Source organism: Hylobates moloch, unplaced genomic scaffold (genome assembly GCF_009828535.3).
Source record: "Hylobates moloch isolate HMO894 unplaced genomic scaffold, HMol_V3 SCAFFOLD_2, whole genome shotgun sequence".
In the NCBI taxonomy this organism is placed as follows: domain Eukaryota; kingdom Metazoa; phylum Chordata; class Mammalia; order Primates; family Hylobatidae; genus Hylobates; species Hylobates moloch.
The window spans coordinates 72,781,585-72,796,669 of NW_026652277.1; the positions used below are offsets into that span (position 1 = coordinate 72,781,585).

Here is a 15,085-nt window from a genome sequence, read left to right on the forward strand (position 1 = left end):
GAGCTTGCAGTGAGCCAAGACTGCGCCATTGCACTGCAGTCTGGGCAACAGAGTGAGACTCCATCTCAAAAAAAAAAAAAAAAAAGTCTACTCAGTTTTGTATGCAAAATTTCAGTACTTAATGAATGAATATTATACCAGATATAGTGCCTACCCTCAGGGAGATTCTATTTATATTTTTGTCTTTTCTAAAATGTGCTTTTTCATGGGTTTGATGACAGGGAGGAAATGGAGAGCAAGAGTACAACAATTAAACTGTGTTTCATTGAGTTTGTAAGTTGTGAGAGACAGCATATGGTATTAGACAAATGGCAGGACTCTGCCACCTACCAGGGTTGACCTTGGTCAAATCCTTTAGTGTTTAGACCCTCTTTACTCTTCTCTGATGGGAATAATAAATACAATATCACATTGTTGTGCTGTTAATACTTCAATAATTAAATAAGATGATTCATGTGAAAGCATTTTATTAAATTATAAAATGCCGTTCATATACAAAGTATAGGCTGAGTATCCCTTATCCAAAATTCGTGGGATCAGAAATGTTTCAGATTTTGGATGTTTGGGATTTTGAAATATATTCATTGTTCTGGAGAACCTAAATGCTCCAAAATCTGAAAATTTTTTTGTTTGAAAAAATCTGAAAATTTTCAAATATGATGGTCAAAGGAAATACTCACTGGAACTTTTTTTTTTTTTTTTTTTGAGAAGGAGTCTCACCCTGTCGCCCAGGTTGGAGTGCAGTGGCATGATCTTGGCTCACTGCAACCTCTGCCTTTTGGGTTCAAGTGATTCTTCTGCCTCAGCCTCTTGAGTTGCTGGGATTACAGTCATGCATCACCCCACCCAGCTAATTTTTATATTTTTAGTAGAGATAGGGTTTCACCATGTTGGCCAGGCTGGTCTCGAACTCCCGAACTCAGGTGATCCACCCACCTCGGCCTCCCAAAGTGCTGGGATTACAGGCATGAGCCACCACGCCCAGCCTGGAACATTTTTTATTTCAGATTTTTAGATCTGGGATGCTCACCTGGTATTATTGTGAGCTTTCGATTATGCAACTTATAGGTAACTGGTTGTGATTTTTTTATTACTTTCTTATTTTGCCTTTCTGCCGTATCCCAACTGCCCAGCTGCCATGTGATAAGGGTACCCAAATGTATTTTAATAGTCTAAACCAAATGTTACAAGGAAAATCATTCTTTTAACAATACTATTATGTTGCAATGAAAAAAATTGTTTATAAATTATTTAATATTTTATTACCATGTTATGTCCCCTGTAAGTGTCTTTTTTCTTATAGATTACAGAAATATAGGGGCATTATTGGATTGTAACATTCTGCATTGTGAATAGAAAATGTGTTCTATGATTTCTATAGTTTAAAAGAAAAGAAAATTTAAACATTAAAATTGAATACAAGTTCATAGTTCTTAGTTATGGCATTAACAATTTTTGGCATGCAACAAATTTATTTCTCTCTATTTTGTGATGTAGTTTTAAAAAGTTTGGCAGTACATACGTATGCTCTCTGATCTGTACCTTTTCTAGTTAAACAATGCAATTCAAAGGTATTGCATATGATTCAGAAATGGCTGAACAAATATCTTATTTTTTGAAACAATAACATGACTATTATATCTATTTTATGAACTCTTGGGAAATATAGAGGAAAATTTACTTGTCATTTTTACCTATTTCTTTCTTTTATACAGAATAAAATTCTCCTTAGTTTGAATTTGTCATTTACTCTAACCACAGGATATAGCTTATGACATTAAGTTTGAGAAAGGACAACGATGAAATCACTTTAAGGAAATATATAAACATATTTATAGAGGCTGAATGCACAGTAAAAATAGTTTGGAAATTAAAAGTGTAGAGAGAAAAGGAGACTAACTAGTTTCAAAAACGTTTGGAAATGAACAATGACAGCTATGCCAGAATTCAGGATATTAGACTAGACTAAAAAACAAGAGATCTTGAAAAAGGCCCTTGCACGGTTGTCATCATGCAATTCATTTATTTATTATCTCATTACAGAGAGGAGGGAAGGGAGTATTTTAGGCCTGTGTTTTTAGATCACTGCAGGCTGTTTTATAGCAACAAATGTTTTTTGCCAATATAACCCACAATACCACCCATATACTTTTTCTTCTTTTGCTCTCCAGTTTTATACTTAATGGGTTAGAGATACAAATTGCTTATAAATTTTACTTTCCTCCCCACCCATTAAAATATACAGACATTACACAGATAATGCATTGCACTATGATTTTATATAGTGAATGCAGATTCTATTTCACCACTTTTTCTTTTTACCACATGCTTAAAATATCAAGAAGCAAAATTGTTCAATGTTACTTGGATTATGTATTTAATTCAAGAGCTATTCACTGAGTATTATGTGGTTGTGCAGAATACAGAAGTGTGCTTGTTTCTTGTATTCATGTAATTTGATTATTCATTCAGTGAAGGGAAGCTTCTAGAATCAGAATTAAATGATAGGTAATGACTGGCCAATCCTTAGTGTTACTAAGCTTTTCAATGACAAATTATGTTGTCTTGCCAGTTTTTATTATGGGAATATGATTTGTGTGTGCTTGTTTCAACTTAAATTATAGGACTGTTTTACTTCAGTCTTGAAAATATCAAATAAATGATAAATGAGCTACAGCCAGTCATGACATGGGCAAGATCATAATAATTTTCTCCAAAGCACAACAGCCTAATAAATCTTCATTTTGAGTAACCAGCAATCAACAGAGGCAAGCTTTACTTATTCTACAGCTTATGCCAATTTCTCTGATACTAAACAAGACCAGAAAATCAAAATCAAAATTTTACCAAATGGCAGTTGAGTTAATAGAGGTTAAAGCTCTTCAAAAAATAAAAATTTCCATCAAAGTGCAGGATAATATTTGAAGAATATAACAGATACCATTGCCAATACTTTTTTGTTACATAGCCTGTCTTCCTCATTAAGTATTTGTTGAAGAGAGAAATAAAACTCACAAAGAAGTTAAGATATTTCCACTCAAAAATAAGATTGTCTATGAGTTTTATGTGAAAGAAGACTAAAGTTCCATGAACGAGCATTTTTGTGTTTTAGAATGTAAGTCTCTGTCTCTGTATTTATCAGGAAGATATCGCTATCTAAGGCTATTTCAAGGAACCAAATTAGTTCTGAAAACTTCTTTGTAGGCTAGTTGTTGAAAAATGTCAGCTTTCGTATGTCCCAATCTCAGCCTTCGTTATAATATCTATACTTTTGAGACTATCGCTTATGCAGTTTGTTAAGGTGCTTAGTTGTCCGTCTGAATATAGGTTTGTTATTATTCTGGTATAAGCATGAAGTGCATCTCAGATAAGGCTTGAGATGCCTGTAGTAGCCTATTCGAGACATACAGTCCAGTAAACCCTGGAGTTACTCAATAAAGGTTAATTGAGGATGATGATAAATATGACAGTATAATACAGTTTTTAAAAGCGTCCAAGAAATATTATTAAAAATAATATTTGTAGAGAGGGAGGCAGGGGGGCGAGGGTTGAAAAACTTACTATTAGATACTATGCTCACTACCTGGGTGATGGGATCAGTCATACTCCAAACCTCAGCATCACATTATATATCCATGTAACAAACCTGTACATGTACCCCCTGATTCCAAAATAAAAGTTGAAATTATTTAAAACATAATAATATTTATTAATTAGTGAGATGAAGTATCTAAAATTTGATAACCTTATTTGCAACTTTCTAAGCAGAACTTTTGATATATGACAGTTTTTCCTTGGTGAGATTGAGGAATGTCACCACTCAGTATCACTTTGCAACATGATATTGAGGCTTCAAAAAAGTCGTTGGAGAGAAACGAGTATGGTTTTGACAATAACTGGAGACACGCAAGCTTAGATTAAGTAAAAAGATATCACCCAAATGTAATTATCCCAAATGGTATTTCTTACTTGTTTTTGAAACCTTACTAGCGTTTTAAATTTATTTATTGTGCATATCTCAGTTCATCTCTTCCACTGAAATTGCTTTAGTTTTACATCACTTGAAATCTGTGATTTTTTAAAGTTCGTGTTGTGAACTCATTCTTCCCTGACATTCTCCTCTTTTTTCTCATTGGTCCCTTTTTTCGTGTTAGAATGTAGCAAATTGTCTCTGTGAAACAAAATGTTTATAAGATAAAGAGATGCTGCTTGATGAGTTTGTGAATATGTTAACAATTTTCCAAAATTTTTACTGACTTGTATTGATCAGTACCTTAAAAATAATTATGGAATTTAATTTGAAATGTATAAACATAACATGTTTGAGGATCTCTATTTTTATAAGTGTATGTTGACTCTGTTAAGAATTTCAGAAAAGACCAGAGCCAGTGGCTCATTATTTTTCTAAACCTTCTAATAACATATTTTTCTGAAACACAGTATTTTTCCACAGTAATATCAAATACTAATGAGTGGGAGGGAGAAAAGTTTCTTCAATAAGGATTCCAAATCAATTTATTTAGGGTAAGATCATTCCACATTAATGTGTAGTCTCATGAGGTGCATTTCTCATACGACTGACAAGCTACAGGAAATCTTAGGCCTTAGGAAATGAGTTGCCGAGTAGTTCCTTCTGAACAAATTCTTTGAAATGCATAAAAAGCACAACTATTATGTGAAATAGTGGTATAAACTATAATATTTATAAGTGAGACTAGTCAAACTATTTGAAAGCTTTCTTTGTATAATTGCCGACCTGCCTTTCCAATGGAAATATTGGTGTTCTTATTATGAATATTGCATTTCCTATGTCTGTAATTTGGAATGGTGTGTTTATTTAATCATAGTTTGATTAATTTTTGCCCTTTTTCTCAAAGTTTATATTATATTTTAAAGCATATAATATGATTATTTTTAAATAACTGTATTAGAGAGATGGGTTTTATTAAAACATATAATGTTCAATAAAGCAAGTATGAGTGAAATAAATTATTTACTTTCAGTTTGGAAGAGGTGAATAAAAAGTGCTTGGCCAATACCGTACCATTAATCTATTCTCTTTTCTCCTTTCTCTCTTTACTTCTCTCTCTCCAATAGAAGTGGAACAAAAAGGTAATTAAATACCTTTCATAAATTATATACTATTTATAGGCTAAGTTATTTAACAGTTTAACATTTAGTTAAAATAATTTTGTTATTAATTCTTATCTATTTTATGAAAATTTATTTACTACTTCTGCTGCTCAACTTCACTTTAATCTGTATTACTGACAAGAGTCAGCTTCTTTTATCTAAGAAGAGTTTAGTAGTATAAAATTTTCAACAGTGTATTTTATTCCCCTCTATTTTTGAGTAGTTAGAAATCCAACTCATGGTGATGAATAGTGGTTGCTTTAATTTGTTTTTATTTCTATACTACGTAATTTTTCATAGCTCTGGCATGGTTTCCCTATTCCATTAATTTTTAACTATTGGGGGAAAAGGGAAAAAGTTTTTTGAACCACCTAAAGTAAGTTACTTTAGTCATCAAGGATGATTATTTAGCATAAAGCTTATATACAATTTTGATAACAATGAATACTTATCCTTTATAATTATAGCAAGCATATGAAAGTCTTATAATCAATATTATTATGGATTGTATATTGATGATGGCCCTCTATCCTTGCTATGGAAGATTTTGGTAGTTAGCCTGTTCCCAAACTTGTTATTTCTCTAAAAGTAAAACTTTGGGCATTTTAGTAATGTACTTTTCTTTTTGATAATCTCCAAAACCTACCTGAGTTTCATCTTAGATTGTTTTCCATTGCATCTATGCTTATAGTTACTGTTTAAAAGCTAATCACTAATGCCAAAATAATAATACTTTAATCATTAAAAAAGGGTCAATATCCAAATGACTGTGATTTTCTAATTTTTTCACCCAGTATACTTCTAATCATTCCAAACATAACAGTAGACTGCATGATTATTTTTCAGTGTGTTTGCTTTGCAAATATATTAGAGCAGTGTTTCCCATAGTAGGTTCAGCGGAATTCTATACTCCAAAGAAGCTCTATGATAAAGGTGCCATGATCCAATTAGTGTGTGAAATTTGCTCACCCTTCCCACTTCTGCCTTGGAGATTCACGAATGTACTTAAGCGATTAGACTCTCTGCCACAATTATATTTAATATAACATTTCTTAAACACATGTGGCTAAGGATCCCTTTTTTCTTTCTGTGTAACATCTAGCTATGCCACTTGAAACACGTGATTCAAGGACCACCCTTTGGGAAACATTGCTTTATAGCCCCTTCACTACAGATGAATCAGCCAGGTTTTCTTACCGCCATTCACATGATACGCTACTGAATCATACTAAAAATCAACTGAATCAGATGATTCTTGGCCATTTTCATTCTGAAGTATGAGCAGCAAAATATTATAGCAAGTAATCTTGGGTTTTAATGCTCTTCTCATGTAACAGTAAAAGGTACATGTTTTTAAGTTCCAATACTACTGTATTTAACAGGACATTTTTAACTGATTAAAATCCAGATCTTGGGTTCTTTTCTGTAACCTTTCACCTTTTCTTCTTTCCTTATTCCTTCTTTCCTTTCTTTTTCTTCCTTTCTCTTTTCCTTCCAGTATCCATCCATCACTCATTTTTTATTGTGTGGGTTGCATGCTCTGTGTGTGTTGTAGCAACGTTGAGAGCTTTTTTGCTAAAAGATTCAGTGGCCTGTATTACAGGGCTTTTCTTTTTCCTTTATTAAAAAATTACTATGAGATATTCATCTGTTTCTTAATGATAACTACTGAATGGTGAATTTCATCAGAATGAAAGCAATAATTTTTGTTTCAAAATATGTTCTTCAGTGAACTATTAAAAGTATTGTTTGTAAACATTTGTATTTCTTATATGTCTATAGAATACATAGACATATGTTACATCTGATATATATTTCCAAAAATATTTTAGCACGTTTACAAAGGTAACAATCACAGGAATGCACAGCTACTCACAAAAAGGCTAGATATTTTTCAGTTATCAAAATCAAAATGATTTTGAAATGAAACCAAAATTAATGTGGAAGAATACTTTGTGTTCTTAAAAGAATGCAGCAAAATAAGTGATGGTGGGTATCTCTTGATAGAGTTGCATTCCATTTGGTGAAAAATAAGACTATATAACAAAATATGAAATTAATATATTTATTTATTTTAACTGTTTCCTTTCCAACAGTTTTTCTTTGTCCTGGACTACTAAAAGGAGTATACCAGAGTGAACATTTGTTTGAGTCCGACCACCAATCTGGGGCATGGTGCAAAGACCCTCTGCAGGCATCTGACAAGATTTATTATATGCCCTGGACTCCCTACAGAACTGATACCCTGACTGAGTATTCATCCAAGGATGACTTCATTGCTGGAAGACCAACTACAACCTACAAGCTCCCTCATAGGGTGGATGGCACAGGATTTGTAGTGTATGATGGAGCTTTGTTCTTCAACAAAGAGCGCACCAGGAACATAGTAAAGTTTGATTTGCGGACTAGGATAAAGAGTGGAGAGGCTATCATAGCAAATGCCAATTACCATGATACCTCCCCTTACCGATGGGGAGGCAAATCTGACATAGACCTGGCAGTAGATGAGAATGGGCTATGGGTAATCTATGCAACAGAACAAAACAACGGTAAAATTGTCATTAGTCAATTGAACCCTTACACCCTCCGGATTGAAGGAACATGGGATACTGCATATGATAAAAGGTCAGCTTCCAATGCCTTTATGATTTGTGGAATTCTGTATGTGGTCAAATCTGTATATGAGGATGATGACAATGAGGCCACTGGAAATAAGATTGACTACATTTACAACACTGACCAAAGCAAGGATAGTTTGGTGGATGTACCCTTTCCTAATTCATACCAGTACATTGCAGCTGTGGATTACAACCCCAGGGACAACCTACTTTATGTATGGAATAACTATCACGTCGTGAAATATTCTTTGGATTTTGGACCTCTGGATAGTAGATCAGGTAAGTTCAACCTTTTGTGGTACTCTTTGGGGAAATATTTACTGTTTGTTCTCAGCAAGTTCATTTTATGTTTTTATTAAACTTTCTTTGTGGTCTTCTGGCCTGTGTACCTGAAAATTGTTCTTTACCTTTACATCTAAAGAAGGTTGCTGCTGATCACTTTCAGCTATAAAAATGTGTAACTACGAGAAGTAGACTCTCCTTTGTTCTGCTCAACTCCAGTCGTTAGCTCTTCTTATTTGAAGGGTATTTTTTATTTTCAACAGGTTAGTTCTTTGTGTAGTGAACTGCACAAAACTATTGCTAAAATAGAATGCCAGCCTGTCTAATTAATTGTGAAATGCCCACAGAAGTGCTGTCTACTTGGAACATGTCAAAGGGTTAACTTGATATTATGTTTCAGGAGCCTGCACCAATGTATTCACCTCACAGAGCACATCATATCTGACCTCCCCGTTTGGGAAGGTTGTCAGTTTGAGTCTGCCTGTTCTGAATGAACTTAATTTGTATGTTGAGAAAAATTTCATAACTGCTAAGTATAGTAAAAATATACCTCGATTTGTATAAGACATTGCAATTTTTTATAGAGTTTTAATTGTAATTCTTTAAAAGTGCCCTTTTTCCATTGAAAACATACCATTTGCTTTTAATGTTGTATAAAGACAATCATAAATAGCTTTTTTTTTTTTCATTTTTATGTACTCAACTGAACACAATTCTCTTAAAGGTTAAAATTTTTAGCTAGTGTGTTAGTCCATTCTCACACTGCTGTAAAGATATAAACAAGACTGGGTAATTTATGAAAGAAAGAGGTTTAATTGACTCACAGTTCCACATGGCTAAGGAAACCTCAGGAAACTTACAATCATAGCAGAAGGTGAGAGAGACGCAAAGGCATGTCTTACAAGGCAGCAGGCAAAAGAGAATGAACAAGTGAAAGGGGAAGAGCCCCTTATAAAGCCATCAGATTTCATGAGAACTTACTCACTATCACAAGAACAGCACAGGGAAGACTGCCCCCATGATCCAATCACCTCCCACCAGGTCCTGCCCTCCACATGTGGGGATATGGGGATTACAATTCAAGATGAGATTTGGGTAGGGACCCAGAGCCAAACCATATCAACTGGCCATAATAGTCTTCTCCAAGATAAAGTATAATGGAAAACTAAGATAGAGGTGTCTGAATTTAGACAGTAATATAGCAATTCAAAAATTAAATTATTTTTGCCATTCAGCTGTAAAAATGTGTAACTACAAGAAATTGACTCTCCTTTGTTTTGCTCAACTCCAATTTTTAGCCCTCCTTCTTTGAAGGGCATTTGTCATTTTCAGCAGGTTAGTTCTTTATATAGTGAAGTGCACAAAACCTTTCCTAAAATAAAGTGCAATCCTGTTAATATTTCTTATTTTCTGCATTATGTTTCAAATTACTCTTTTATTAGCACGACATTCTTCTAACTTAGTCTAGTATATGCATATCTTTTTACTGAAGTAGATTCTAAGTTTTTTATGGCGAATGGCCTTGCCTAACCCTTTCTTTTGTTGTATTTTTCTCTTAACATTATTTCTGTCTTCTCTGACTCTAGTGTAATACATTGCATATATATAATAAGGCTCAATCACTCTTGTGGAATGAATGAATGAATGAATGAATGAATGAATGGCTTTTCACTTCTCATTCAGATAGAATGACAAATTAGGTAGTATTTTCTCTAATAATGGAAAGTCTTCAGTCAGAGTGACAGCACTTGTTTCCACAATCAGCAATGCTGATATTATGTTGAATTGGCTTTTACGGAAAGAAAAGACTAAATATGCAATCGCAACAAAAGCAATTTCTCCTAAGTCCTCAACAAAATCTCCTAGACCAACTCTATTGTCTGACTCACTGCTGTACAGGTAAGTTTTTTTGTTTGTTTTGTTTTAACCCACTGCATTCTACAGTTTAAAACCTAATCAATAATCCATTATCTAGAGGATTCTGGGAAGACACTCCTTTCATAGCTGTGATATTCTTAAATTAAAATTTATATTTGGTTAGTGAAAACTTTGTTATGGATGGTTCTTAGCTTTTTTTGACTCTTAACTGGAACAAGAAGTGATTTCTAATATCTCAAAGGAATAATAAATAATAACTCATTTTTTTAGGTAATCAGTGAATAAGAGGCAATAACATAACTCAAATTTTATTTATTTAAAAGATCATACCTTATTTTTATTTAGAATAATAGATAGGTTAAAATTAATTACAATTTCAGGTTCTGATTTGATAAAGCAAGTTCTTAACTCAGTTTTATTAAGTTGTCCTTAAAGAATAAGATGGTACTATAATCCCATGTGTTTAAAAACTTGCCAAAAATATTTTTAGCATACATACAATTTTAGCATATAATAAACATATGAATATATATACTCATACACATATATGACTGTATGCTTTTCATTTGTACTGTATATATGTATAGTCATATGTGTATTAGTATACATATTCATATGGTTATTGTTCTATGTTTATATATTCATATATTCATGTATCCCCCTCCATATGTATGTACATATCCCCCTCCATGTGTATGTATGTACATACATATGAGGGGTGGGTAAAAGAATGAATCATTATAATTGTGAACATAAGGAAAATTATACCTTCATTTTTTAAAAATGTATTTGGTTGTCTGTTTATGGGAGTTAAAACATGGTCCATCTCGCCCTCATGTACTAGTGCCCATATTTGTTAAAAGGATGCTATTGAAGGCTGGGCGCGGTGGCTCTCACCTGTAATCCCAGCAATTTGGGAGGGCAAGGCGGGCGTATCACTTGAAGTCAGGAGTTCAAAAACCTAGCCTGGCCAACATGGTGAAACTCCGTCTCCACTAAAAATACAAAAAAATTAGTCTGGCATGGTGGTGGGTGCCTGTAATCCCAGCTACTAGGGAGGCTGAGGCAGGAGAATTGCTTGAACCCAGGAAGCGGAGGTTGCAGTAAGCCGAGGTTGCACCACTGCACGCCAGCCTGAGTGACAGAGCGAGACTCCGTCTCAGAAAATAAATTAATAAACAAAAGGATGCTATTGAAGTAGCAAACATTAAGAAGTGATAGACTTCAGCTTTTAAAATGAATTCCTAACTTAAGTCAGGAGATTGAATTTTCATTCCTTTCGAACAACGACAATTAAGACTTTGTCTGTTTTACAAATAGTGAAATTTCACCTGTTAAATTTGTCAATATAATCACAAAAAACTATCAATTTTCATGCATGAATGCTCTAATTGAAAAGCTAGTGCTTTAGCGTGGACTTATTGCAGTTTAGAGGTGGAAAGAATATGTATAGAAATAAATTTTATGCATCATATGTACTGATAGGAAAATTTCAATGATCGTTAATAGAGGCTGTTTATCTTATTTCACACAAACAGTTTCAGCTGGGTATTTTTCTTTAGTAAATTACACTGACTTTTTTTTTCCCCAAAGAAATTGCCTTTAGTGAATTCTTATTGCCATTTTATTTTGGGTCCTATGTGTCTATGTACAGAAACCCTCAACTTATTACAAATATGTTAGAGTCAAAAACTAATCCTAAATCTGTAGACCCAAAGTATATTTGTCGTTACCATCTGTTGGTAGCAGGCTGAGTCTTTTTGCGATGATTGTAACTGTATTCCAATCAATGAAAAATCATTCTTTTGAAGTTTTTTATATAAAGGGGTGTCTATGTTTTATGTCTCCTGTAAAAAGATCTGGTGTTGAAAAATAAAAGGCAAATATACTTCTCTTGGGTATATAAAGATCCTCTGGTGACACTTGGTGATGCTTACTCATAGGTAGCATAGGCTTCTGAACATGAGCTTGGGAGTCAGAAGGACATGGCTTTCAATTCTCTCTGTCTCTTATTTGACTATGGGCAGTTTGTTCAGTCTTCAGTCTCGATTTCCTCAGACTATAAAATGGAAAAAATAACTCCTACCTCAGAAGATTATTTTTATATTTTAATGACAAAATATATGTAATAGGCACAATACAGTAACAACCTAATAGATTTGCACCAAACCTACAAGGACCATTTTTATCCACATTTTCTAAGTGAAAGCCGTTTTAAAGCACTGCAGCTCATATAACTTACTCCAAAATTGTCCGGATGTTAGCACCAGGCACCCTCTAGATACAAGCATCATTTGTAGTTCGTATTACAAGTTAATCACGATGTATTTGTACTCTAAAAATTGTATCTACTCTTCAACCATGAAATCAAATGATTTCTTTTTATAAGGGTCTTTTTTTTCCTCTTTTTATCATTCCATTTTTTCTTTTTTTTTAAATTACTTCCATAAGTTTTTGAGGAACAGGTGGTATTAGGTTACATGAGTAAGTTTTTTAGTGGTGATTTGAGATTTTGGTGCACCCATCACTCGAGCAGTATACCTGAACCAAATTTGTAGTCTTTTATCCCTCATCCCCTCCCACCCTTTCCCCCAAGTCCCCAAAGTCACTGTATCATTCTTATTCCTTTTGCATCCTCATAGCTTAGCTCCCACTTGTGAGAACATATGATGTTTTCCATTCCTGAGTTACTTCACTTAGAATAATAGTCTCCAAGTCCATTCATGTTGGTATGAATGCCATTAATTCATTCCTTTTTATGCCTGAGTAGTATTCCATTCTATATATTTATATCACAGTTTTTTTATCCACTCGTTGATTGATGGGCATTTGAGCTAGTTCCATACTTTTGCAATTGCACATTGTGCTGCTGTAAACATACGTGTGCAAGTATCTTTTGTGTGTAATGATCTCTTTTCCTCTGGGTAGATATCCAGTAGTGGGATTGCAGGGTCAGATGGCAGTTCTACTTTTAGTTCTTTAAGGAATCTCTACACTGTTTTCCATAGTGGCTGTACTAGTTTACATTCTACAAGGGTCATTTTTAAAGTCTGAAATGGTAACCTTGGAGGAAATACATGAAAAAAAAGCTTAACTCCTCAAAGTATTCTAAAAGTGGTTTCAGGAGTTATTAATTCCAGTTCCTTACTTTTCCTAACACTCATCCCCTGACTTTTAATTGTCACATTTTTTAAAATCCCTACCTTTTGTTGAGCTGCTCAATTGTATGACATGTATGTTTGCATTATTTTTCAGAAGAAATATCTTGAGAAATGGTACAATCTGTGAAACATTGTTTTCAACAATAGCTGTGTTAAGAAATTAATTTCAATTGACTTTTTAAACTTGTATTTAAAATGTTTTCAGAGACTCTAAGTGAAGTTTCTCCTTGAAAAAGATCATTAATTGGCCAGTTTTTCTTGGCAAAGTTTAGAAGAAGTTTAAAATTCATTTACTATGTTTCTCTAAAAACATTACTTTTGGAACACTATCCTGTTGTCACTTATTCTACATGATATTAAATGTAAAATTGCCAGCATTTTTGTCATTTCCCAGCATGAAATTGGTGGAAACATAAATCAGAACTTATTTTGATACTGCTATTTAGCATTCATATAGCAAATATATTTGCAAATAATTTCTTAAAATTTTAAATAATATAGTTATATTTCACATATTAAGGAAAATACAACTCCAAAGAAGCTCTAATTTTTTATAAAAAGTTTTTTTTGGAACTAAGTAGACTTTGATTCACATTGTAATAATCTTATTGATATTGTTTTAGTCAGTTTCTTCTACAAATTCCTTTTTTTTTTTTGGTTGGAGACAGAGTCTCACTGTGTTGCCCAGGCTGGAGTGCAGTGGCACACAGTCTCGGCTCACTGCAACCTCCATTTCCTGGGTTCAAGTGATTCTTGAGCCTCAGCCTCCTGAGTAGCTTGACCTCCCAAAGTGCTGGGATTTCAGGTGTGAGCCACTGTACCCAGCCTGTCTACAAATTCTTAAAATGTCTGATAAATAGTTGGTGCTTTGTAAAGACTGTTGAATGATTAAATGGATAAATGGACTACATTTTTTTAAATCTGCTTTTTCAAGATACTAGGTAAATAGAAGTATAATTTCTAAATGTGATTTATTAATATTCTGTGTATGCTCCTCAGGTAGTCATCTTCACTGTCAGCACATGGATCTATAATCTAAGTTTTATTAAGTCACTCAGTCATCCTCCCCACCCCCACCCTCTACCCCCAGCTTCTCCCTTGCTTCACCCGTATTGTTGTGAGCTTTGGTAATCTAAGGGGCACTTTAGCGTGTGATAAAGAGAAGTATATTAATACCTAATGTGTTTTCTTCCAGAAGAAATTAAAGTCAGTAATTTTACAGTATGGAAGAAAGTGGGCAACTGTTTAAAGAATTCTATATTAAGAACATATTCTTAAATTGTTTAGTTGACAAATTGTAGGGATTTCTTCAACTTGAAGAAAATGGAAAATATATTATATTTAGAAATGCGTAATAGTTGTGTTCTCTCGAAAATACATTTTGTCTAAAGAACCAGTGATTCAGCTTTGGACACAGGTACCAAAATGATTTTAAGCATTAGCACTTGAGTACAAAGTACATGTGAAAGCACTTCCTCTGTTTTTTCTGGGCAGAGCACCAGATACAGAACTATCAAATCGAGAATTTTCTTCAAATATACTTTCACCTGAGCCTATTTCCTGTCTTATAAAATACAATATAAAAGTATACCTTTATTATTACCTTTAATTGGCTATTTTCTGTAAGACGTACATTTAAAATGTTCAAATAATACTTAGCTGCTTTGCAGGTTATTTGAGTGATTCTCACATGAGCATCATAACTCTAAAACCATATGTTATATCCTGATACAGCTGGTGGGAGGGGGTCAGATAGTTGCATCACTTGCTTTTAGCTATGATTAGTGCCTGGTTTTGACTGACTTTCACCCTTAACTCTTCTCTCTCCCAAACCACCTTCTGCCAAATTGATTATTCGTTAATAAAGAGGAGTGAGATGAGAGGTATTTTCTTTGACTCTTACAGTTTGTTTCTAAGCTGTCCATCAAACAATCTAATTTTCCTTGTTAAATATTCAAATGTTTTTCAGTATTTCCTACTGAAGGAGGAGGGGGAAGTAGGTTCAAATTGGTA

General features: G+C 33.6%; 1 protein-coding gene across 47 annotated transcripts in view; it reads left to right on the forward strand.

The window, feature by feature from the left end:
* Positions 1–15,085, forward strand: part of ADGRL3 (adhesion G protein-coupled receptor L3) — an 866,327-nt gene that overhangs the window by 535,292 nt on the left and 315,950 nt on the right. For 42 of the 47 annotated variants that reach the window (XM_032151681.2, XM_032151691.2, XM_032151695.2 and 39 more), the window contains 2 exons: positions 5,098–5,112; positions 7,230–8,030. In XM_032151681.2, coding sequence (XP_032007572.1) covers positions 5,098–5,112; positions 7,230–8,030 — 816 coding nt within the window. The remainder of the gene's footprint in view (positions 1–5,097; positions 5,113–7,229; positions 8,031–15,085) is intronic. The other 5 variants (XM_058434511.1, XM_058434589.1, XM_058434533.1 and 2 more) reach the window with 1 other exon arrangement.